Raw genomic sequence first — 18,216 nt, forward strand, 5'->3', positions numbered from 1 at the left:
GTAGGTTCTTTAGTCAGCACATTTGTGTATCGTGTTACGTGCCGAGCTGTTAAGGATCACTACTATAGGACCTGCTGCCTTTAGCTCGCAGCCAGACAGAGGACATCCATCTGGGGCCGGCAGACACCACGGCCCCACCGGAGGGGACACTGGACACCTCCAACCAACCAAACTTCACCTTAGTTAATCCTAAATACATACACACACATATAGACACACACTGGGATCAGTTACTGAGCACATCAGGAGACAATCGCCTCAGACAAAGAAATTCCGCTGTAGTTTTACGCCTCTAACTCACGTCTTAGTCAAATCAAAACACTGAATCACTCTTTCATCTGGACAAAGATAAGGATGAGGAGTGCTTAAAGTCACATTCCACACAAAGATGTATAGACTGTTAAGATTAGACAACAGCAATCTGTTGAATTCTGAAAGACGAATGAGCTCATTAAGCAAATCTTCCACGTGGAGGTATTTAGGTATTAGTTGGTCCTCTTTCTAGTTCTGAGTTGCTCAAAACTCCTTTGGTTGGAACATTTTTCCCAGTGAGGATGTGTGACCGTCTGTGTTTTTGGTTTCTGTGTGAATACCAACAGCTTCTAGAAATATCCCAGCCTAACCACGTCAGTGTACATGTGGTTGGACAGTCGGAAAGACAGCTGTCGCCACTGGCTCTCAGGATCACCAAAAAAACTGAAAAAGATAGATGCTATCACAGGTTTTGGCAGGACTCACTCACAAATTCTCTTCTGTACACACAAGGGAATTTAAAAATGTACTAGAGCCTTCAAAATAAATATCTATTCCAGTATTTCATAGTAGCTTATCATTGAATCTAAATTGATTTGAATATTTTAGGTGATTTAATTTAAGTTAATTTAATCTTGACTTTATTATAAGAAACCTGTACAATTATAAGTCTTGTCCCTGGAGTGTAACTGAATCTCATTTTACAATAACAGAAGTAAAACATTCAGTTTGAACACAGCACCATTAGGGCCCTTTAGACCTATCTCAGCCACTGAACAAACATTATTCTCACACTGGTTTGCTCTACACTTTATTTGATTACAGTTTATGCTGTAAGTACATCCTGTACAAATTCACTTTTACAAGCACCAAGCAGATGCTGTTATCTGCACTAGTTTACCCTGAGGGAGCCTCCCTCTCAAGGATACCTGACTGCCTTTGGGATAAAACTTTAGGTCTTTCTGTTATTGTTTGGTTAGACCTGAGTTAACCTCAAAAATGACAGCTCCCTGTCACCAAAACCCAGAATCAGTACAGCTGAGGTCTTGCAGGTTCAGGTTAGTTTCAAATTGTTTTAGCTCCACAAGGCTTCATGAGAGGAGGCAGGGGGATCTGAGATGTAATGGTCCCTGATGAATGACTGGATTAGCCCGAGGTAGAATTATCGTTCCCACCAGCTTACTGGACTTGAGCAACAGGCATCCTGTCAGACCATGGAACACACACAAACTCACGCATGTTTGTGCACCTACTGTTGCATTCATCAGTGTAAGTAACTCGCTGCTCCTGCTGATCTCTATGTGTTTTCCATTCACAGAGTCTTTGGATAAGTGGGAACGTCTGACGGTGGCCGACGCTCTGGAGCCCGTTCAGTTTGAGGATGGAGAGAAGATAGTGGTGCAAGGAGAACCTGGTGATGACTTCTTCATTATTACAGAGGTAAGGTCTGTGGGAGGGCCTGTATGTGTGTGTGTGTGTGTTTGTGATAATCTTATTACTGTGTTACTGTTTTGATGTTTTTACGCTTTGACATCAGGGGCCCAAGACTGTGTATCAGGTGGGCGCTCAGGTGGTTGATGTCATCATGGAGAGATGTAGGTGGGCTCTTTGCTGAGGACGAAACTGATCCCAGTTTATGGCCACCAGCAGACAGACTACTCCCCAGCCCCTGGCCCACAACCACGGTTCCTCCCCCTCCTCACACTGCAGGCTTTGTGGAGCTGGGGCCCCTGGTGCAGCTTCATGAAGGGCCCCCTGCCTGTCATCCTAACACACTTTTGATTAACTCCATACTTACACAGCTTTCACCAGGGTCAAGTCAAGAGGGTCCCTGTCTAGAGGGGGTGGAGGTGCAATCTGCTGCCTTTGTCCTCGCCTCCTACTTTCCCTTCTCATTCTCAGACTTACTTGAAGGTTTGTGTCTATGTCAGCTGCTGTCTCTATGTCCAACAATAGTCGTAGTGATCAGTTCATTGGTTACAGTGGAGCGTTAAGGTGTGGTTAAGCCAGAGGAGGATTTTATCAAAGGTGCAGAGTGATGTATCGCTCCTTATCCTTGTTTTGGCTCGCTCTCGTTCTCTCTCTCCACCTGTGCCCCTCCAGCACAACACTCCTCCTTGCCATTATTCTTTCCTCCATTCTCTCACTCCCTGAGTTATGGCTCTCTTCAAAGATTTACATTGGAGTCTGTAGGTGTTTGGACAGTGATATATATTATTTTGGCACTAATCCAGCACATTTGGAATTATTAAAAGGTTAAAGTTCTGACTTCTGGCTTTAAAGGTTTGATGGTGGTCACATTGATGCTGGGTGAGCGGTATAGCACTTGTGGAGCCACTATTTTATATGGTATATAACCCCCAATAAATCCAATATAGCCTTTGTTTTGCTTGCTTAAAACCAGACTGAAGGTAAAACAAAGCCAAAAGGGTATAATGCCTCTGAAACAAGCAGAAACTGAAGCTGCAGCCCTGGAGGAGCACACACAACCAGGGAGAACTTGTTGGCAGGAAGTCATTGATTACAAAGAAATTGAATAGAAATGTTTGTATAAAAACGACTAAACCTTCCACAACTCCAATTAGACTTGAATTAATGTGCAGCAATGTAGCCGTTGCTGAACAGGCTCCAGTAAGGCCACAAGTGACATTCAATGGTAAATGCTAAAACATACTGTAGTGTAACAGAAGTGCAAGTGGAGAAGAGTCATAAATCTAGCACACTGACTCATTCTTCATTTCATCATCTTCATTTTGCTCTCCCTTGAGGGACAGATAAAGCAAGAACTGAATTGAATAAGTAACTGGTCATACTAGATGTAAGGCTGTAGGAGCAAAATATGATTGATTCATATCAAATAGGATGTGCTAAAGTACGAAGCCAAACAACAATATGTATATTATCTCTGTCCCACTATGTATAGACAGCACTGTATGGATCTTATGCTCAACTCACAATATCCAACCAGTGTTGATCAAATTTGAAGATTTCCATTGAAGTCTCCTGAAGCTGCAGAAGTCCATTAAAAGCCGGTTTGACTAAGCAGAAAATGAAGGCAACTGGGGTTCAGGCATACCTGTCCCACCAGCCTTACAGCTGTCCACATACCCCGTAAATTTAAACAAGGATACACACAATGAATCCTTGAATACCGCGAGGCAGGCACTTTAAAAATCAGCACATTAAGTTAACTTTTAGCCTTTGTGGCAGATATTTCATCCCTCTCATGTTCATCCCTCTTCTTCTTCTTCTTTTTCTTCTTCTTCTTCTTCTTCTTCTTCTTCTTCTTCTGTCAGGTGTCTGTTTGAGTAAATGATTCCTCAACAGTAGCTGTTACAGCTCACGTTCTACATGCTGCCACCTGCTGTACTGGAGGGAAGCAAACACATCAAATACGCTGTATTGTGTCCTGTTAATGTTACAGGCAATCTTTTTTTTTTTCTTTTTTTTTAGCAAGGTTAACCAGATTTACAAAAGAAACAGGAGAGTTCCAGACACAAATATAACAATTACTGTATCAATGCATGACTCATCAATCTGAGACTTGTACATCTTAGTAAGGAAAAAGGCAAATATGCAGAGTCTGGGGGATTATAGGATGGTGAGACGGAGCAGGAAGAGGGGAAGGAAGAGAGACGGAGATGGAGTCTTAGCAGGCAGGCAGCTTATTCCGGTTTGTCGTCTCTGTCTATGTGAGTGTCTCACACCAGAGACTGTGAGTCTCATCTGCGTGCATCTTTCCAAGTGTCATTTTAAAGAAATTACCTTGTTGTTGCTTCCTCTTTGATTCCATCACCCGGCAGTAGTGTTTGTCTCGTTCTTTAATCATTTTCTCCTGTCTATCGTCCATTTTCCTCCAAGCTCTCCCCCTCTCTCTCTCTCTCTGTCAGTCCCTCCCTTCCTCTCGCTCTCTCTCTTTCCGCCTCTCGTGCAGCAGGGCCCGACTTTCCCAGAGCAGGGTGGACTGTGGTGGAATGTGTGCTGCCGACTTTCACACGGGGTCAGGAGACCCAGCCTCCCGGGAGGGAGCCGAGAGAGAAGGAGAGAGAGAAGGATGAGTCAAATAGGGCAGGGAGTGACATGTAGGGAGAGAGAGGTTGAGTCGAAAAGGACCACAAGTAAGGCAGATTGGTCTCGCCACAACTTTCCCCTGTCGCCATCCTCTGTTCATGTGCACACCTTTATTTCTTTAGATTAATCCAGGTTGAGATGTCAGTTCAGCCAAAACTCTCCCATTTCCCTCCTCCTCAGTCCCCCGCCTTCCTCTTCCTCCATCTCTTCTCACTCTTATTTTGTTTCTGCGGTTTTTGGAGCATCAGCCAAAGACAAACCCCACAATCACTAATTATATGCTGCTGATGGGGAGGATTAACAAATAGGAGGTATAGAGACATCACTTTCTTTGCCTGCCAGGAGGAACGGGGCCCTAATCAAAAGTGACATGTTTACATTTTTTTTTTCTCACACTGTACAAACAAGCCTTTACAGAACTCCGGGGCCGTGAAGGCTCAGCCTCACCTTCCCTCGCTTCCCCTCCTTCCTCTCTTTCCTCCATTTCCTCCCTTCTTCAGGGATTATGCCCCTACCCACCCAGCATGCGCTCCCCTTCTCCCACATGCTCATACACTCAAGCCCAGCACCATGTCATCTGTGGTCTCACCACTGCCACCTAAAATGGTGCGTGTGAAAGGGGGGAGATCAGGAAACACCAGAAATGAAACAAGTGTGTTGGACCAGTTGCGTATGTGCACAATTTTCTTTGCTTGTCACTGTTAAGCAGAGGTTGGACTAGGTCATTCTTTGCATGTCACAAGTAAATCCCCTTTCAGACTGAAGAAAACTAAATATCCCTTGTCTATATCTCTAAAAAGTGCAGCTGAAAGAGCACTGTTACATCAAAACACAGCAACAAAAATGCCATGCCACATGCCACACTGGATACTTCCACAGGTCAGAGTTGCAGTTGCTTAAGTAGTTAATGTTTAAAAATGACACATACTTGCATAAACATAGATAAGGGATTTTTTAATAAGGGAGAAGGAGTATTTAAAAGGGGTTTTAAGGGTTTTAACAAGATAATAGACCTTTTTTTGTGGATAAACCACATCAGAAACACATTATTAGTCAAAGTACGCTGTTTTATATGCATCTTAAAACATGTCTGGAGAGGATCTTTAAGTTGTGAGTCATTGGTGCTAAAATCAAAGACGAGAAGTCTTTTCTTAATTTTGATGTGAAGTCAGTCTTCTCAAGTCCAAGTCATGTGACTCTGTCCTGTTCATCCTCTGGATGACAAGTCACTAAACTCAGATGAGGGTTGTTCGTCCTCTCTGCTAATGCACTCACTCTGATCTCCCATGATCATCAATATGAACAACAACTCAATGTGTTATCTCATATTTGTCCTTTGACTCCACAAAAGTAATCAGACTGAGGGGATCTGAAGGGTCTCTATGGGTCACAGGGGAGAGAAATCCTCTGTGGGTTGTCTGCAGTACCCGCCTGTTACTGTAACCTAGGTTTACACGCTAAAATGCAATTTAGTTAATGGAGCTTAACACCGCTTTTATAGACTGAAGATCAATGCAGTTAATGAATGAAGTCATTTTTGTGCCAGCATACGCTCACAAGGACAAAGGTAAAGATTAACAGCTCTTAATTGGGTGAAACCATTTTTCAGTCATTTCCTAAAGCAACCCTTAGGCTGTTGCATGTTCTCAAGAGTGCAATCTGTGTGTGTGTGTGTGTGTGTGTGTGTGTGTGTGTGTGTGTGTGTCAGCGTTCGAGTGAGAAGGTGCAGACACTGCTGGTGCTGGGTGGCCTCATGAACAGGCTACTCAGGATATCACCTTTCTTCCTCCACCTCTGCTTGTGCCTCTTTCCTTCTCTCTTTTTTTTTTGGCCTGGTGTTGATCCAGCGGTTCTTACCTCCTACGTCCAAGATGATACATTTTGACATGTCACCACGAGCCGCCTCGCAACGCCCTGCATGTGGTATGCTTGTTTAGGTATGAGCGGGTGTGAATGTGCATTTTGGTTAAGGGCCGTAAGGAGTGTTATCTGACCTGCAATCCCACTTCGTAGTGATGATTTCTTCTGCTTCACCTCCTGGCTCTGTTTCTCTGTGACTTATTCATTCATACTTTCTATTTTCCCTTTTTCCTGTCGTTGCCTGTCCTTTGCACCCTGCGTCAGGCAGCCTGGTGAGGAAGCTCTTCAGTGTTTATAAAAGGAATATCTATGGAGCAGAGCGCTGCCCCTGGGGTGGTACAGTGTGTGATGGTTATCTGGACCACACTGGGTGAGGCCTGTTCACAAATGAACTACTGTACTTGACGGTGCTGCACTGTCTCACTTTCTTTGTTTGGACATGAATGGAAAAGAGAGGAATCGGCCGGGTGTAAACACAGGAGCTTCGATGCCCCATTCCCCTCATTCTCTCCCCATTCACATCTCGCTCTGTTTCATACCATGTTTGCACTCAAACCACTTGTTTGGTGCCGTGTAATGAAGTTCAGTAAAAGTGGTTGCCGCAGTATTTACACTTGAGATTAAACATGGAAGATGGTGCAGTTAAATTTCATGGCTTTTCCTTTCTTTGTTCATCTCATGAAAAGTTAATGCAATAACCGTCACTGAACAGTTACAGTTAGCTATTTGTAAGCATGTTCTCATCCCCCTGAAACAGAGGAAAACATCAGATATTAGTGCCACCAGCTGTTTATCTCGATATATACTCCTAATATTTGCATAGTGGTAGTGAATGAAAACAAATAATTTAACATTTTCTCATGATTATTTTTTATGACTGTCCAGTGCGGTATTTTTATGTCTTACTAGATAGTCGTCAGCAGAGCGATGACAGGAAATGAGGGCAGGGAGAGAGAGAGAGTCGTGGTATGACATTACATGCAGCACACATGAGAGGGAGATCGGCAGTAATTTATCCCATGTCTTTGAATCAGGCTGATGGGGGTAAAAGTGTCTTGTGCTGCATTCCAGTACCCATACCACCGTACTATTTAGCATGCCAGAAAATGATTTAGTATGTCCCAGTTCATCGTACGTCAAATGCAGTAAAGAAACCATCGTGTCTTACTGCATCCGGTCACATTTCGCATTATACAAGCCAGCATGGTTTTCTGGCTATTCTGACCCACAGTCCTCTGCACAGCAGAAGAGTCATCACATCAACCGAGCCACCGAGAGCGGGGTTTGTACGAAGTCTGGGCACACGTTCCAAATGGCGAGAGGGTCAAAGTTCATGCCACAAAGTTACATCCCAGTCATATGCAGAATGCCTGCAGCAGAAGGTATTTTGCAAGGGCAGCTGCAGACTGCACTAAAAAGAAAAAGTATGTGATTTGGAACGCAGCCTTGGTTTCCCTCTTTCTCCATGTGATGTGACTGCATTTGCTGCAGTCTAGTAACCCTCTTCATGCTGTGTTCACATGTTGGCTGAAATATCATACCATATGCAATGAAAAGCCTCACTGGTTAGCATAGCGGCATTTGAGTTGACCACAAAAGCAAACTGTGAAACACCAGCCCTTTCTCTGCTGCTGCTGCTGCTGCATGCTTATAAGGAAGTCTGGAGCAGCATTAGGACCCAGAGCAGCAGACCCAGGAATTTACCTGCAGGCCTCCAGCCTCGTGCTCAGGGCTGTTCAGATAAATGTCCTGGGCGATCATTACAGCCACTCACACAGGCTAATCTTTAATCTGTAAACCCAATCAGAGAAATTTCATGCCTCAGACGAGTGATTGTGATTTTGGCCACAAGCCTCATCATCTGTCGAGCTTATCAAATCAAGCCAAAATGTACTAAAGCTGCACACAAATACGCACAGTTTCCAAGTTACACTCACCACTGACTGACTCTAATACTGCGCAAATATTCTTTGCCATTATGAAGCTTATCTATGTGCCCACAGTGGCAAACTTCCACAGGCCAGAAATTTGAGGGCTTTTTTTTTTTTTCAATACATTTTAAAAATGTCTAAATTTAGAATTTGCCTGTCCAGAAACAGAAACCCAAAGGAGTCAACAGGAATAGTGTAACCCTAAAAAAAGAAGAAAGAAAAGAAGGAAAAGTTAAGGAAGTGAGTTTAACTTTTACAAACATACATGTTTCTAGGACTCTTCTAATAATACTCATAATAATACTCAGGCTTTTCTCAGGCAAAGAAAACACTGATATTTACATGACTTACTGTCCACACCAGTATAAACCTCTTGTCATCATTTGTCACGAGGGAACATGTCAGCATGCCCAGCTTTGGTATCACTGCCCCCTTTTCATGTGGAGATGGAAGCCCCCCCCCAGCTAAATTCACCCCGCTGTATCGCGTGTGTGGGGCTCATGGCATCGCGGCGCAGTTTGGCCAAGCATTACTTGGAGGTCATCCCTCACACACGGCATGCCCCACATATTCGAAACGGTATCCCCGCTTCTCCACAGTTCATTTCAAGCACCGATTCAGCTAAGTCACACACGTATCAGCAAAATACAGTCTCACCTTTGTGTGGCTGCAGCAAGGAGCTGGCAGTTTTGGGGTTCTCATTAAAGCTCATTAGATTCATATTTAGCATTATTAGCCTGGTCAGCAGAAGGAGGAAAGAGAGCAGAGAGGGATTAGAGACAGTGAGAGAGTACTGGAACGGTCAAGTCTGTTTATGAACACAGCCCAAGACAAGCTGGGAAGTTCCCCTGATTTTTTTATTTGCTAGCAATTACGGTACATGTAAATGTCTAGAGTAGACGTTAATAACACATATTCTACCTCTGTCTACAAAAACACACGCCAAACATATGCTCCACCACACACAAACAGCCCTAGCTTTTCAGAAATATATTGGCTCTTATGCAAAGATAAATAGTCAAAAATGTGCTCATTCTCACACACACACACACACAAACTTTGTCAACAGCTGCAAGATACAACATGCACCGTTATCATCTGTTGGGCAGAGTGAACGGAAATCAGATTTCCTCTGTTATACTTTTTAGATGACTCACACACTCCACACACACACACACAACAACCATGGGTGATTGTAATATGCGTGGTGGGATCGGCCGTAGTGTCCAGTCAGTCTGTCCAGCAGGCATCAGCTGCTGATTTTCTCACTGTATGTGTGTGCGTGCATTTGCGTGCTCCAGTGCGCGTCCATTGTGCGTGCGTCTGCAAATGCGCAGTAAAGCATGTGGGTTAGCGACATGCTAAGTGTTGGGGTGTGCACATGAAAGCGTGTTTTTGTTTTGGGGATCATTTAGGGACACTCTGCTGGAGCTGGAGTTTTGGACAATACAGTTGTTTCCATTTTTATGGGAGACTGCTGATAAAGGGGATTGTGTGATGGAGACACTGAGAAATCGGTTCAGCCTCTAACGGGCTTAGATGTTTGTATTTATTACACTCTGGAGGAAATAAAGCAGAACCAATCAGGATTTGCGTCACGCACCCCGCTGGAATATCTGAGCGTGTGTTTTTGTGTTTCTGCTCACATGCGTCCCGCAGAGCAGGTGTCCGTCCCACAGAAAAGTGGCCTAAATCCTGTGCACCTGTGTTCTTATGAAGCAAAGGAATTCCTGCTCGGCTTAATCCTCCTGATGGTTTTCAGCCCCTTGCTAAATAACTCCTCCTTTTTTCTCCATTTCCCTTCTTCACCAACACCCCCTCCTCTTTTTATGTCTCTCCTTCTCATCCTGTTCTTTCTCCTCTGTCTTTCCTTTCTTTCCTCCAACTCTTCTTTTCTTTTCTGTCTCCAGGGAATAGCCTCTGTACTGCAGCGCAGGTCTGACAATGAGGAGTACGTGGAGGTCGGGCGCCTCGGACCCTCTGACTACTTTGGTGAGTGGCCCTTTTCCCTTCCCAGTTTGGCACCACACACAAAAAGCTATTGGTCAAAACAGTAGTATACATATTATACCTGTTATTTAGTGTTAGAAATATAAAACGTGCAAGGAGAAACACAAAAATAGCAATTTTAGCATTTCACATAGCCGAGAAAGGTCAAAAGTTGGTTAGATTGTGGTGTAGCCTGAATTGTTTGTTTTAATATTGCACAAGTTTTTCGTTTCCATCCAGTGAATGTTTGAAGATGCCAGAAATAATGTGATGATGGGAAAGTTGGACTCTTCCATTATGCAGTAAAATGACATGATGATCAACCACCAACAAAACACCACATTAAAAAAACTAAACAAACAAATCAAAAACATGTGGTCTGATACTAATGATCACTGTCAATTAATCTGCAGATTATTTTCTTGATTAAGGATTAATTTTATATAAAGACATAAAAATATGTCTATATATGAGAAGTTGGAACCAGAGATTTGCAATTTAAAAGATTACAAATTTATTATCACAATTTTTGCAGATTAGTTATCTGTTGTTTGACTAATTGAGAAGTCATTTCAGCTCCAAACAAAATAAAGTATTCTCCCAAATACGTAAAATTTCCACTTATTTTTCAGGATTTGAGTAAAGAGGTTTGGAATGAAAGCAGCATCATTAAACCAACGGTCTTAGCGTCCGTGATTTGGCCGTTTTCTCCACCAAATCGCTTTTACTTTGGCGTCTCAGCGTCTCTTCACAACATCTTCTTGCTGTTTTGCGTCTGTTATTTTGTTAGTTGCTGTGTCCCGAAAACAGACTTTCAAGATGGGAAAAAAATGAAAACGAGAAACAGACAATCAGAGCTGCTGCTCACAACAACAAGTCAGCTTTATTAAAAATTAAAATGCATCAGAATTATTTATTACAGATTGATGCATGACTGATGCTGCCGTTTAATTCATTTCAAATGCTTAGGCAACATTAATCGTCATTCATGCACAAATCATACACATCAGGACGTTTTTTGCAGATGCTCAAAACCATGCAGTTTTGGAACATTTAACGACATCCCAGCTGACTGACGTCTCCTCCCCCTTCTCCCCCTCCTCTTCCTCCTCAGGGGAAATCGCCCTGCTGCTGAACCGTCCCAGGGCAGCCACCGTAGTCGCTCGCGGCCCGCTGAAGTGCGTGAAGCTGGACAGGCCCCGCTTCGAGCGCGTGCTGGGGCCGTGCTCGGAGATCCTCAAGAGGAACATCCAGAGATACAACAGCTTCATCTCCCTCACCGTGTGACAGGCCGGCCCCTCAGGGCTCCACCAGCAGGGGTGGGCAGCATCAGCATCCGAGTTTTAGTGCGTGGGTGGGAAGAGGTGAGGATGCGGGGTAAAGGACATGGGTTTTACATCCACAACGACAGGGCGCTTATTACCTTTTTCCTTTTTGCGCATTTCTTTTTTTTTTTTCTTTGATCTTGTGCACTTTGACTTGACCTGTGCCGTCCCGTAGCTTTATGTCAAAAACACCATGCAGGAGTGTAAAAATCTGAGCGAGAGCAGGGATCATTCAACTGCATATGAGTCACGCACACAGCGTGTCGACGGTATACGATGCATGCTTCTAGACGGACAAAGAATGGCGTTTGCACTTTCATGAATTCATGAAGGGTACGTGTGAATTCAGGAAATACGGAGGAAGTAAAGTCATGTTTACGTGCAGCGGGAGGAAGCGAGCACACATTTCTTTGCTCGCTGAGTGTGGTTTGCCTTTCTTTCACTTCTGTGTGTGCGTGGTGCCATTTGTAGGTCAAATCAGACCCGCACTGCACAGACCTCTGTTTGCTAAAGCGTAGATGTAGAGGTATGACGAAAAGTCAAGTTTTGCCTGTTTCATTCGATTTTAGTGCTTCTTAAATGTGCTTTTACTGCTGTTACCAGTTAGGGGCTTGTTACAGACAGCGATATGTTGAGTTCTGATTTTATGTGGCGCGTGCCAGCCAAATTAACCCACAAGTTGCTTTTTCTCTCAAGAAATCCTCTCTGTTCCGATTCTCCCTGAAGCGGTTCTGTGAGCTGTGAGCTGTGGTATTCCAAAGGCGCAGTAGTGTTATCAGTCCAGTCCACATACACACAAACAGAGTCTGAAACACACTGACATGAAACACTCAACCATACTGTATATGCTTACACTGTCTCAGGACTATGTGAATCTCCACACACACACAGACACACAGACACACACACTCGCGTCTTACCTGATGCTTTTTTTTAACTTGGTTTTCCTCTGTGTTAAATTGCTAGATGAAAGCTTTTGCACCACTTTAGAGTTTGTACCGTTGGGTCAATACAGGAGTTCGATTTAGCTGTTTTTAAGACATGACTTGTATGTTATAAATATATAAAAGAAAGAAAAATATACCTGTGTTGCTTTCCTTTGATCTACTGTAATCTGTCAAAGTTGCACAACCGACCCAGCGACCGATGTTGTATAAGAAAAGAAACTTTCTGTATTCTCGCTCTCTCTGTATCTCTTTCTTTCAACTATCAAACCATCTTGAGCAAATAAAGATAAGCTTCTGAAATCCTTTTGATTTGAGTCGTTATTTTCTCTTGATCAGCCCCTCTTTGTGTGTGAGAATGTGACTCTTTTTCACATTTTTTCCCTTTCGTTTATCCCAACTTCTGGCATCGTCTCCCCCTCTCCTGACTGCCCTTCTCTCTCTCTCTGTTTCCCTTTATCTCGCCTCATGCTCACGGCTTGCCTCCCCTAAACGTTATATCTCTATTAATCTCCCGTTTCTTTCTCTAAAGGGCAAACAGTCCTCTTCAATCGCACTTTTCACGGCCCTTCCTACAGGTACCTCCTCTCCATCCCTGCCTCCCTCCGCTCTCCTCTGCTCTCCATCCTTCTCGCATTAAGCCAAGTGTCAGTCATCCATCAGCCTGCGCTGTCAGACAGCCTCAGACTCCTCCCAGCCAGTTTACATGGCAGTGGACTAAAGCCTCTGCAGCTTTGACACATTCCTCTTCATCTTAATGCCCACTAAATCAACTGAGGAATGTGCACCCAACTTGCCACCATTGAGTTAAGTTCCCCCCTCCACACACATACACACAGGCTAACACACATACAACACACTTGCCACGTATGAACTCACAAACACACAAGTTTGGGGTTTGCAACTCAGTGAAAAGTATCGCTGCTCCATCTGCAAGGTTTTGGGGTTTGATTGCCAGGACAAAAACATGGCAGTTAACCATGAATAACATGAATGCTCCCACTTGCATGCTGTGCACGACTTGTTCTTTCTCCTCATGAACATGTTTACTGCTATGTTGTCAGTTGTCACTTGGTTGCAGACCGCACTGACAGTTATGCAGTTTGGCGTCATCATTTTAACACTGCAGACTCTTACAGGAAATCCAATTTTCTCCTCAGTCATTTTGTGGATCACAGTTTCAGCTTTCCTGCTGCTTCGAGGGTGCAGCCGATGTTTTAGTTGCACATCATCCTAAACATACAGCTTGAGAAATAGTAGGTAATTCTACAACCCTGATTCCAAAAAAGCTGGAATGCTGCGTAGAACTTAGAATAAATACAATTGCAAACTAACTGTTTTCACTGACAATGTTTTTACAAAGTGTTGAGCCACTATAGTAATATCATTTGTACAATCATGTGTTCACAAAGTGGTGAAGCTCACTCCTTCCTTGCTTGTGAACAACTTTCATACCCAATCATGATACTATCACCTGCTACTGATGAACCTGTTACCTGTGGAATGTTCCAAACAGGTGTTTTTGGAGCGTTCCTCAACTTTCCCAGTCTTTTGTTGCTCCTGTCCCAGCTTGTTCGAAACATGTTGCTGCATCAAATTCAGATTAAGCAGATATTTACAAAATTCAATGAAACTGATCAGGTCAAATATGTATTATATTCTTAGTACTGTTTTCAATTTAGTATATGTCAAAAAGGATCAGCAAATTATCACATGCTCTTTAATTTATCCCAATTTTGGGGGAATTGGGATTGTAGATTCCTGGGGGGATAGATAAAAAAAGCACATATTTTCATGGCTGTAAGTTCCAGAAAAAACTAAAAAGTGGACCTGGGATTGTTTTGTCAAACAAACACGATGTTCGTGTCTCCCAAAGAAAACCTTTTTGATAACACTGGGAACACCAGAATGAAAACTCAACCTGAGCTGACCTGGCTTTGTGTGTGTGTGTGTGTGTGTGTGTGTATATGTGTGTGTGTGTCCAGAGCACCTGATTAGGCAGGGCCATTACTGGGCGATCCTGGGTGGGCCCACTGAGGACAAAATTTGGCACTGTCGCATGAGCTACAGAAAGATGAAGCCTTGACACCATGGCACTGTGCCGGTGTTAGAATACACACACTTTCACACACTCCTTTACCAGATTTTCATTTAAGTAACTCAGTTCTTTATGCTTTCATAGCCCAATAAGCTGTCCTACAGCTCGTGTGGTCCCACTGTGCCTGTAGCACGACAGCCAAAAACATTTCACCGCCTGAGCTAACATGAGTGCATGGTCATCAGGGTAGGAGAGGCTCAGCCATCAACACTCAGACGGTCAACAACAGCCAATCACATAGCATGAAGCACCGCAAAAATGTTGATGATAAGATGCAAAGTCATTTTATTCCCTCTATACATGTGTTACGTTTTAGCGCTGTGCCTCTCTTCACCCTCATTTAAAACAGAAGTGGTCCATGAGAAGTGGAAAGAAGCAGGAGGAGGATGAATGACCCCAGCCGCACCACCGCCCCCTCTGCTCCCTCCATCCCCTTTCTGCTGCTGCAGCTTGGCTCCACTGCAGCTCCCAGCTACTCCCACGGCGGAGCACGTTTGGTGCGAGACTCCCGTGCTTTTTATTGTCCAAACAAACAACGGGCCAGACTCGGCGAGCTGGCGGGGAGGAGTGGAAGGAGGAGACAGAAGGGATGCAGAGGATAAAGACGGAGGCAGAGGCGGAGGAGGCGATGGGTGCAGGAAAAGGAAGAGGAATGCGCTTTTTTAGTGCACTCCTGAGTGGTGTGAAGTCCACTGAGAACCACAGAGATAAATTTTGAAGAATTTATCCCAGCATGGGAACAGCTTGTCTCCTCATTTACGGGACGGCTTCTTAAAATGCATCCCTCCAAATTCCACGTTTTATATAACGATTGCCAACAATTTACAAGATAAGTCGGCTGGGAGTGATTTGTTATGTGTGTGTGTCTGCGTGCTCGCATGTGTATTAGTTGCATCCCATAAGCAGACACAGCCACCCATGGCCTCATGAGAGGATGTTTTATTTGGTGCAGCGTATTTAGATCTGGCACAGTGAGCGTAGCCCGTGGGCGTGTGACCCTCGCCCCTCTCTCTCTCTCTTTCTCCCTGATTCTCTCTCTTTTGTTTCCTGTCCTCCGTGTTCCCAGAGCCGCCATCTCTGCTCCCCTCCATCCCCTTGTCGGGGGAGATCCAGGCTAATTAAAATGCCTGCCAACATTGATTCTCCCTGCCTTCTCCCTCCTCCATGATCCCACACCCTGGTGGAAAAAATTCAACCCCCAACCGCCTGCGCTAATGACCAGAGCCTTTGATACGCAGCTCTTTTCTTATCTAGATATATTGGGTGTGGCGACCTGACCGTTCCAGAGATCTCAGACCGGAGGGCATCTCATCTCCGCCTGGTCCCCACTTCTGCTGCTCTGATTCTCAGCTCTTAATCGTGACCTTCTCGGGTCAAAGGCCGCCACCCAGGCCTGGTCACAGGTGATCGAGCAGTAGTGAGGCTGATGGGATTGAAAGGTTAGGGATGAGAGGGGGTGTCGAGCCGAGGTCAGGGGGAGAAGGAGAGTCAAAAATTGGGTCAGGAGATCATCACAAGGTCCGGCTCAGTTAAACAGCCCCTCTGCGTAGTGGTGGCCGAATAAGGTGGTGGTCAGAATATGTTCCTTAAAAGAGTGTCACAGTAGCATCGCTACATATTCTATCTTGCAAAAAAAAAGGTGCCTACATTACCCACAATGCAACTTGACCACAGACAGTTCAGCTGATGAGTCAGGTGTGTCATGCTAGAAGCAGCAGCTGTAGCCTTGAGCTGCTGGCCTCAAGCAGAGAGGAGCAGGCTCGAGAGGTCTGGTAAGCTCGCTTCTTTTTAACTCCCCAGCCCCAGGTGTTTTTCCGTGTTTAAACTGAGGAAAGTCTCCAAAATGCTTTTCTTTACATATGCAGCGGTACTCACTAACACCTGTAAAATCAACTCAGCTCCCCTTTAACAACCATCTTTCCACAAATAACAGTGAGCCAACTGTAAGTGTCTGAAATGACTTAGTTTGAAAATCACGTCCTCGACCGGCTGCCTCAGAGAAAAGAAAGGAGAAAGAGAGAAAGCAAGAAATGAATGAGGGGACGAGATACCATCTGTTTGTTTTTCTGCTTTTCTTTCCCAAGCTTGTTATCGTTCCTCATTTCCTGCCGGACGACAAGTAAATAATTCACATGTATACATTTACCAACACTGAGATCAGGCCTCCCTCACTCGCCAGAATTTTGGCCTGGCTTTCAAAGCTCTTCCCAGCCAGCGGAGCCTTTGTGACTCGCCTCTAAACGACGTGTAGAAAAAACAAACAAAAGCCTGAAATGTTCTCCCGATATTCTGCGTGCTCGAGCGGAAAAAAAAATGTGTCAGTAGCATTTTTCTGAGTGAGATATTCCATCGTGCGCATGACTCTGCAATCTGCTGCCCACGTTGATCCCGACCCAGCACAATCCATCTCTTCACTTTGACTCTGACTTCACTCCCTGGGGAGGCAGCTCAGCAATTGCCTCAATTGTTCCTTCTCTTTCAGTGCCTCCTACTCTCTGAGGGATCGTTAGGGTTTTGAGTGCAGATCATAAAAGTAGTCAAACTCTGTTCTAATCACATTAGGAAGATGGAGGAATGCAATGAAGGGAAAAGTCCCTGTTGGACTGTTTGGGAAAGGGTCTCAAAAGCCAACTCGAATAATGTTGGAATAATAATGGATGATTTACTCCAGACTCTTCAGATTCCTGCACTTCAAACGTCTCATGTTTCTAATTCAGTTGTCAGCTTTTGAGATGTGATGCTCCAAATTGGACTGGGAGAATTGACATTCTTCGATATCTGGATAAGATCTGGCATCCCCCCCAGGAATGAGCGCGTTGTCGGGGGTCTATTAGATGGGAGTCTAACCTCGCATCCCGGGGGATTCACCTCATCCCCCAAAACACATCCTCTCACTGCAGGTGTGCAAAGTCACAAGGGGCTGTCAAATGTCTCCTGATCATCAGGCCACCCTAGACATCCACAACCCTCCAGCCCCTCTTCAAGGACCCCCAAATCCCTTCAACGTCCCATTTGTACCCTGAGTAACGCCCTGGGCTGAGGCAGTAGCTGGGGAGCCGAGTCCACAGGGGTGACCTGGCTCTCCCTAAACCCTGCAGGAATGTGTGGATTTGAGTGAGTGCTGTAACCAGAGAGCACTCTCTCCTATCTTTAAGCCCATAATGGAGCCACTTCCTGTTGATAATCAGTTTGTTGTGATCTCCCTCTGCTTTGGGATTTTGACACTTCATCTTGACTGCTTGAGGAGGAGGAGGAGGAGGAGAGGCGTTATTATGGTTCTGGTCTGTCTGCCATAATGACAGTGTGGGCTGGCATCAAAGGTTTGGGGACCGAAAAAAGTTATTCTTCTAATTTGAGTCCTCGATTCTACAACAAATGTCTGCGTGTGCACATTTGCACACACACGTGCGTGCACGCAAACAAAGCCCAATGTGTCATTGTTCGAAACGGCTTGACATCAAACAATTATGGGGCTCTCGGGTCTTCCTTGAGGGCCAGCAGACTGGGATGTGGTGACATGTCTGCTTCAGTTCTGGCAGGAATCTTTTCTCCTTTTTTTGTTACTTTCTCCTCTTCACTAAAATAAAGGCAAGAATACCAAGAAAAAAGGAAGGGGGCGGGGGGGTCTTCTCATTTTTTCCTTCTCGTTCTCTCTCCTACTTGCTGACATTCATCCCTGGATCTGGATCTGGTACTGCTTTTATGGCCTCTAATAATAACAACAACAATAAAAGAGCCAAAAACCT

At 44.6% G+C, this 18,216-nt stretch overlaps 1 protein-coding gene across 1 annotated transcript in view; it reads left to right on the plus strand.

Moving 5' to 3' along the window:
- The window catches only part of prkar1b (protein kinase, cAMP-dependent, regulatory, type I, beta), a 63,041-nt gene extending 50,372 nt beyond the window's left edge, over positions 1-12,669 (plus strand). The window contains exons 9-11 of the mRNA XM_041956895.1: positions 1,571-1,692; positions 10,025-10,106; positions 11,218-12,669. Coding sequence (XP_041812829.1) covers positions 1,571-1,692; positions 10,025-10,106; positions 11,218-11,390 — 377 coding nt within the window. The 3' untranslated portion in view covers positions 11,391-12,669. The remainder of the gene's footprint in view (positions 1-1,570; positions 1,693-10,024; positions 10,107-11,217) is intronic.
- The last annotated feature ends 5,547 nt before the right edge of the window (positions 12,670-18,216 follow it).

This window comes from Chelmon rostratus, chromosome 17 (genome assembly GCF_017976325.1).
Source record: "Chelmon rostratus isolate fCheRos1 chromosome 17, fCheRos1.pri, whole genome shotgun sequence".
Taxonomy (NCBI): domain Eukaryota; kingdom Metazoa; phylum Chordata; class Actinopteri; order Chaetodontiformes; family Chaetodontidae; genus Chelmon; species Chelmon rostratus.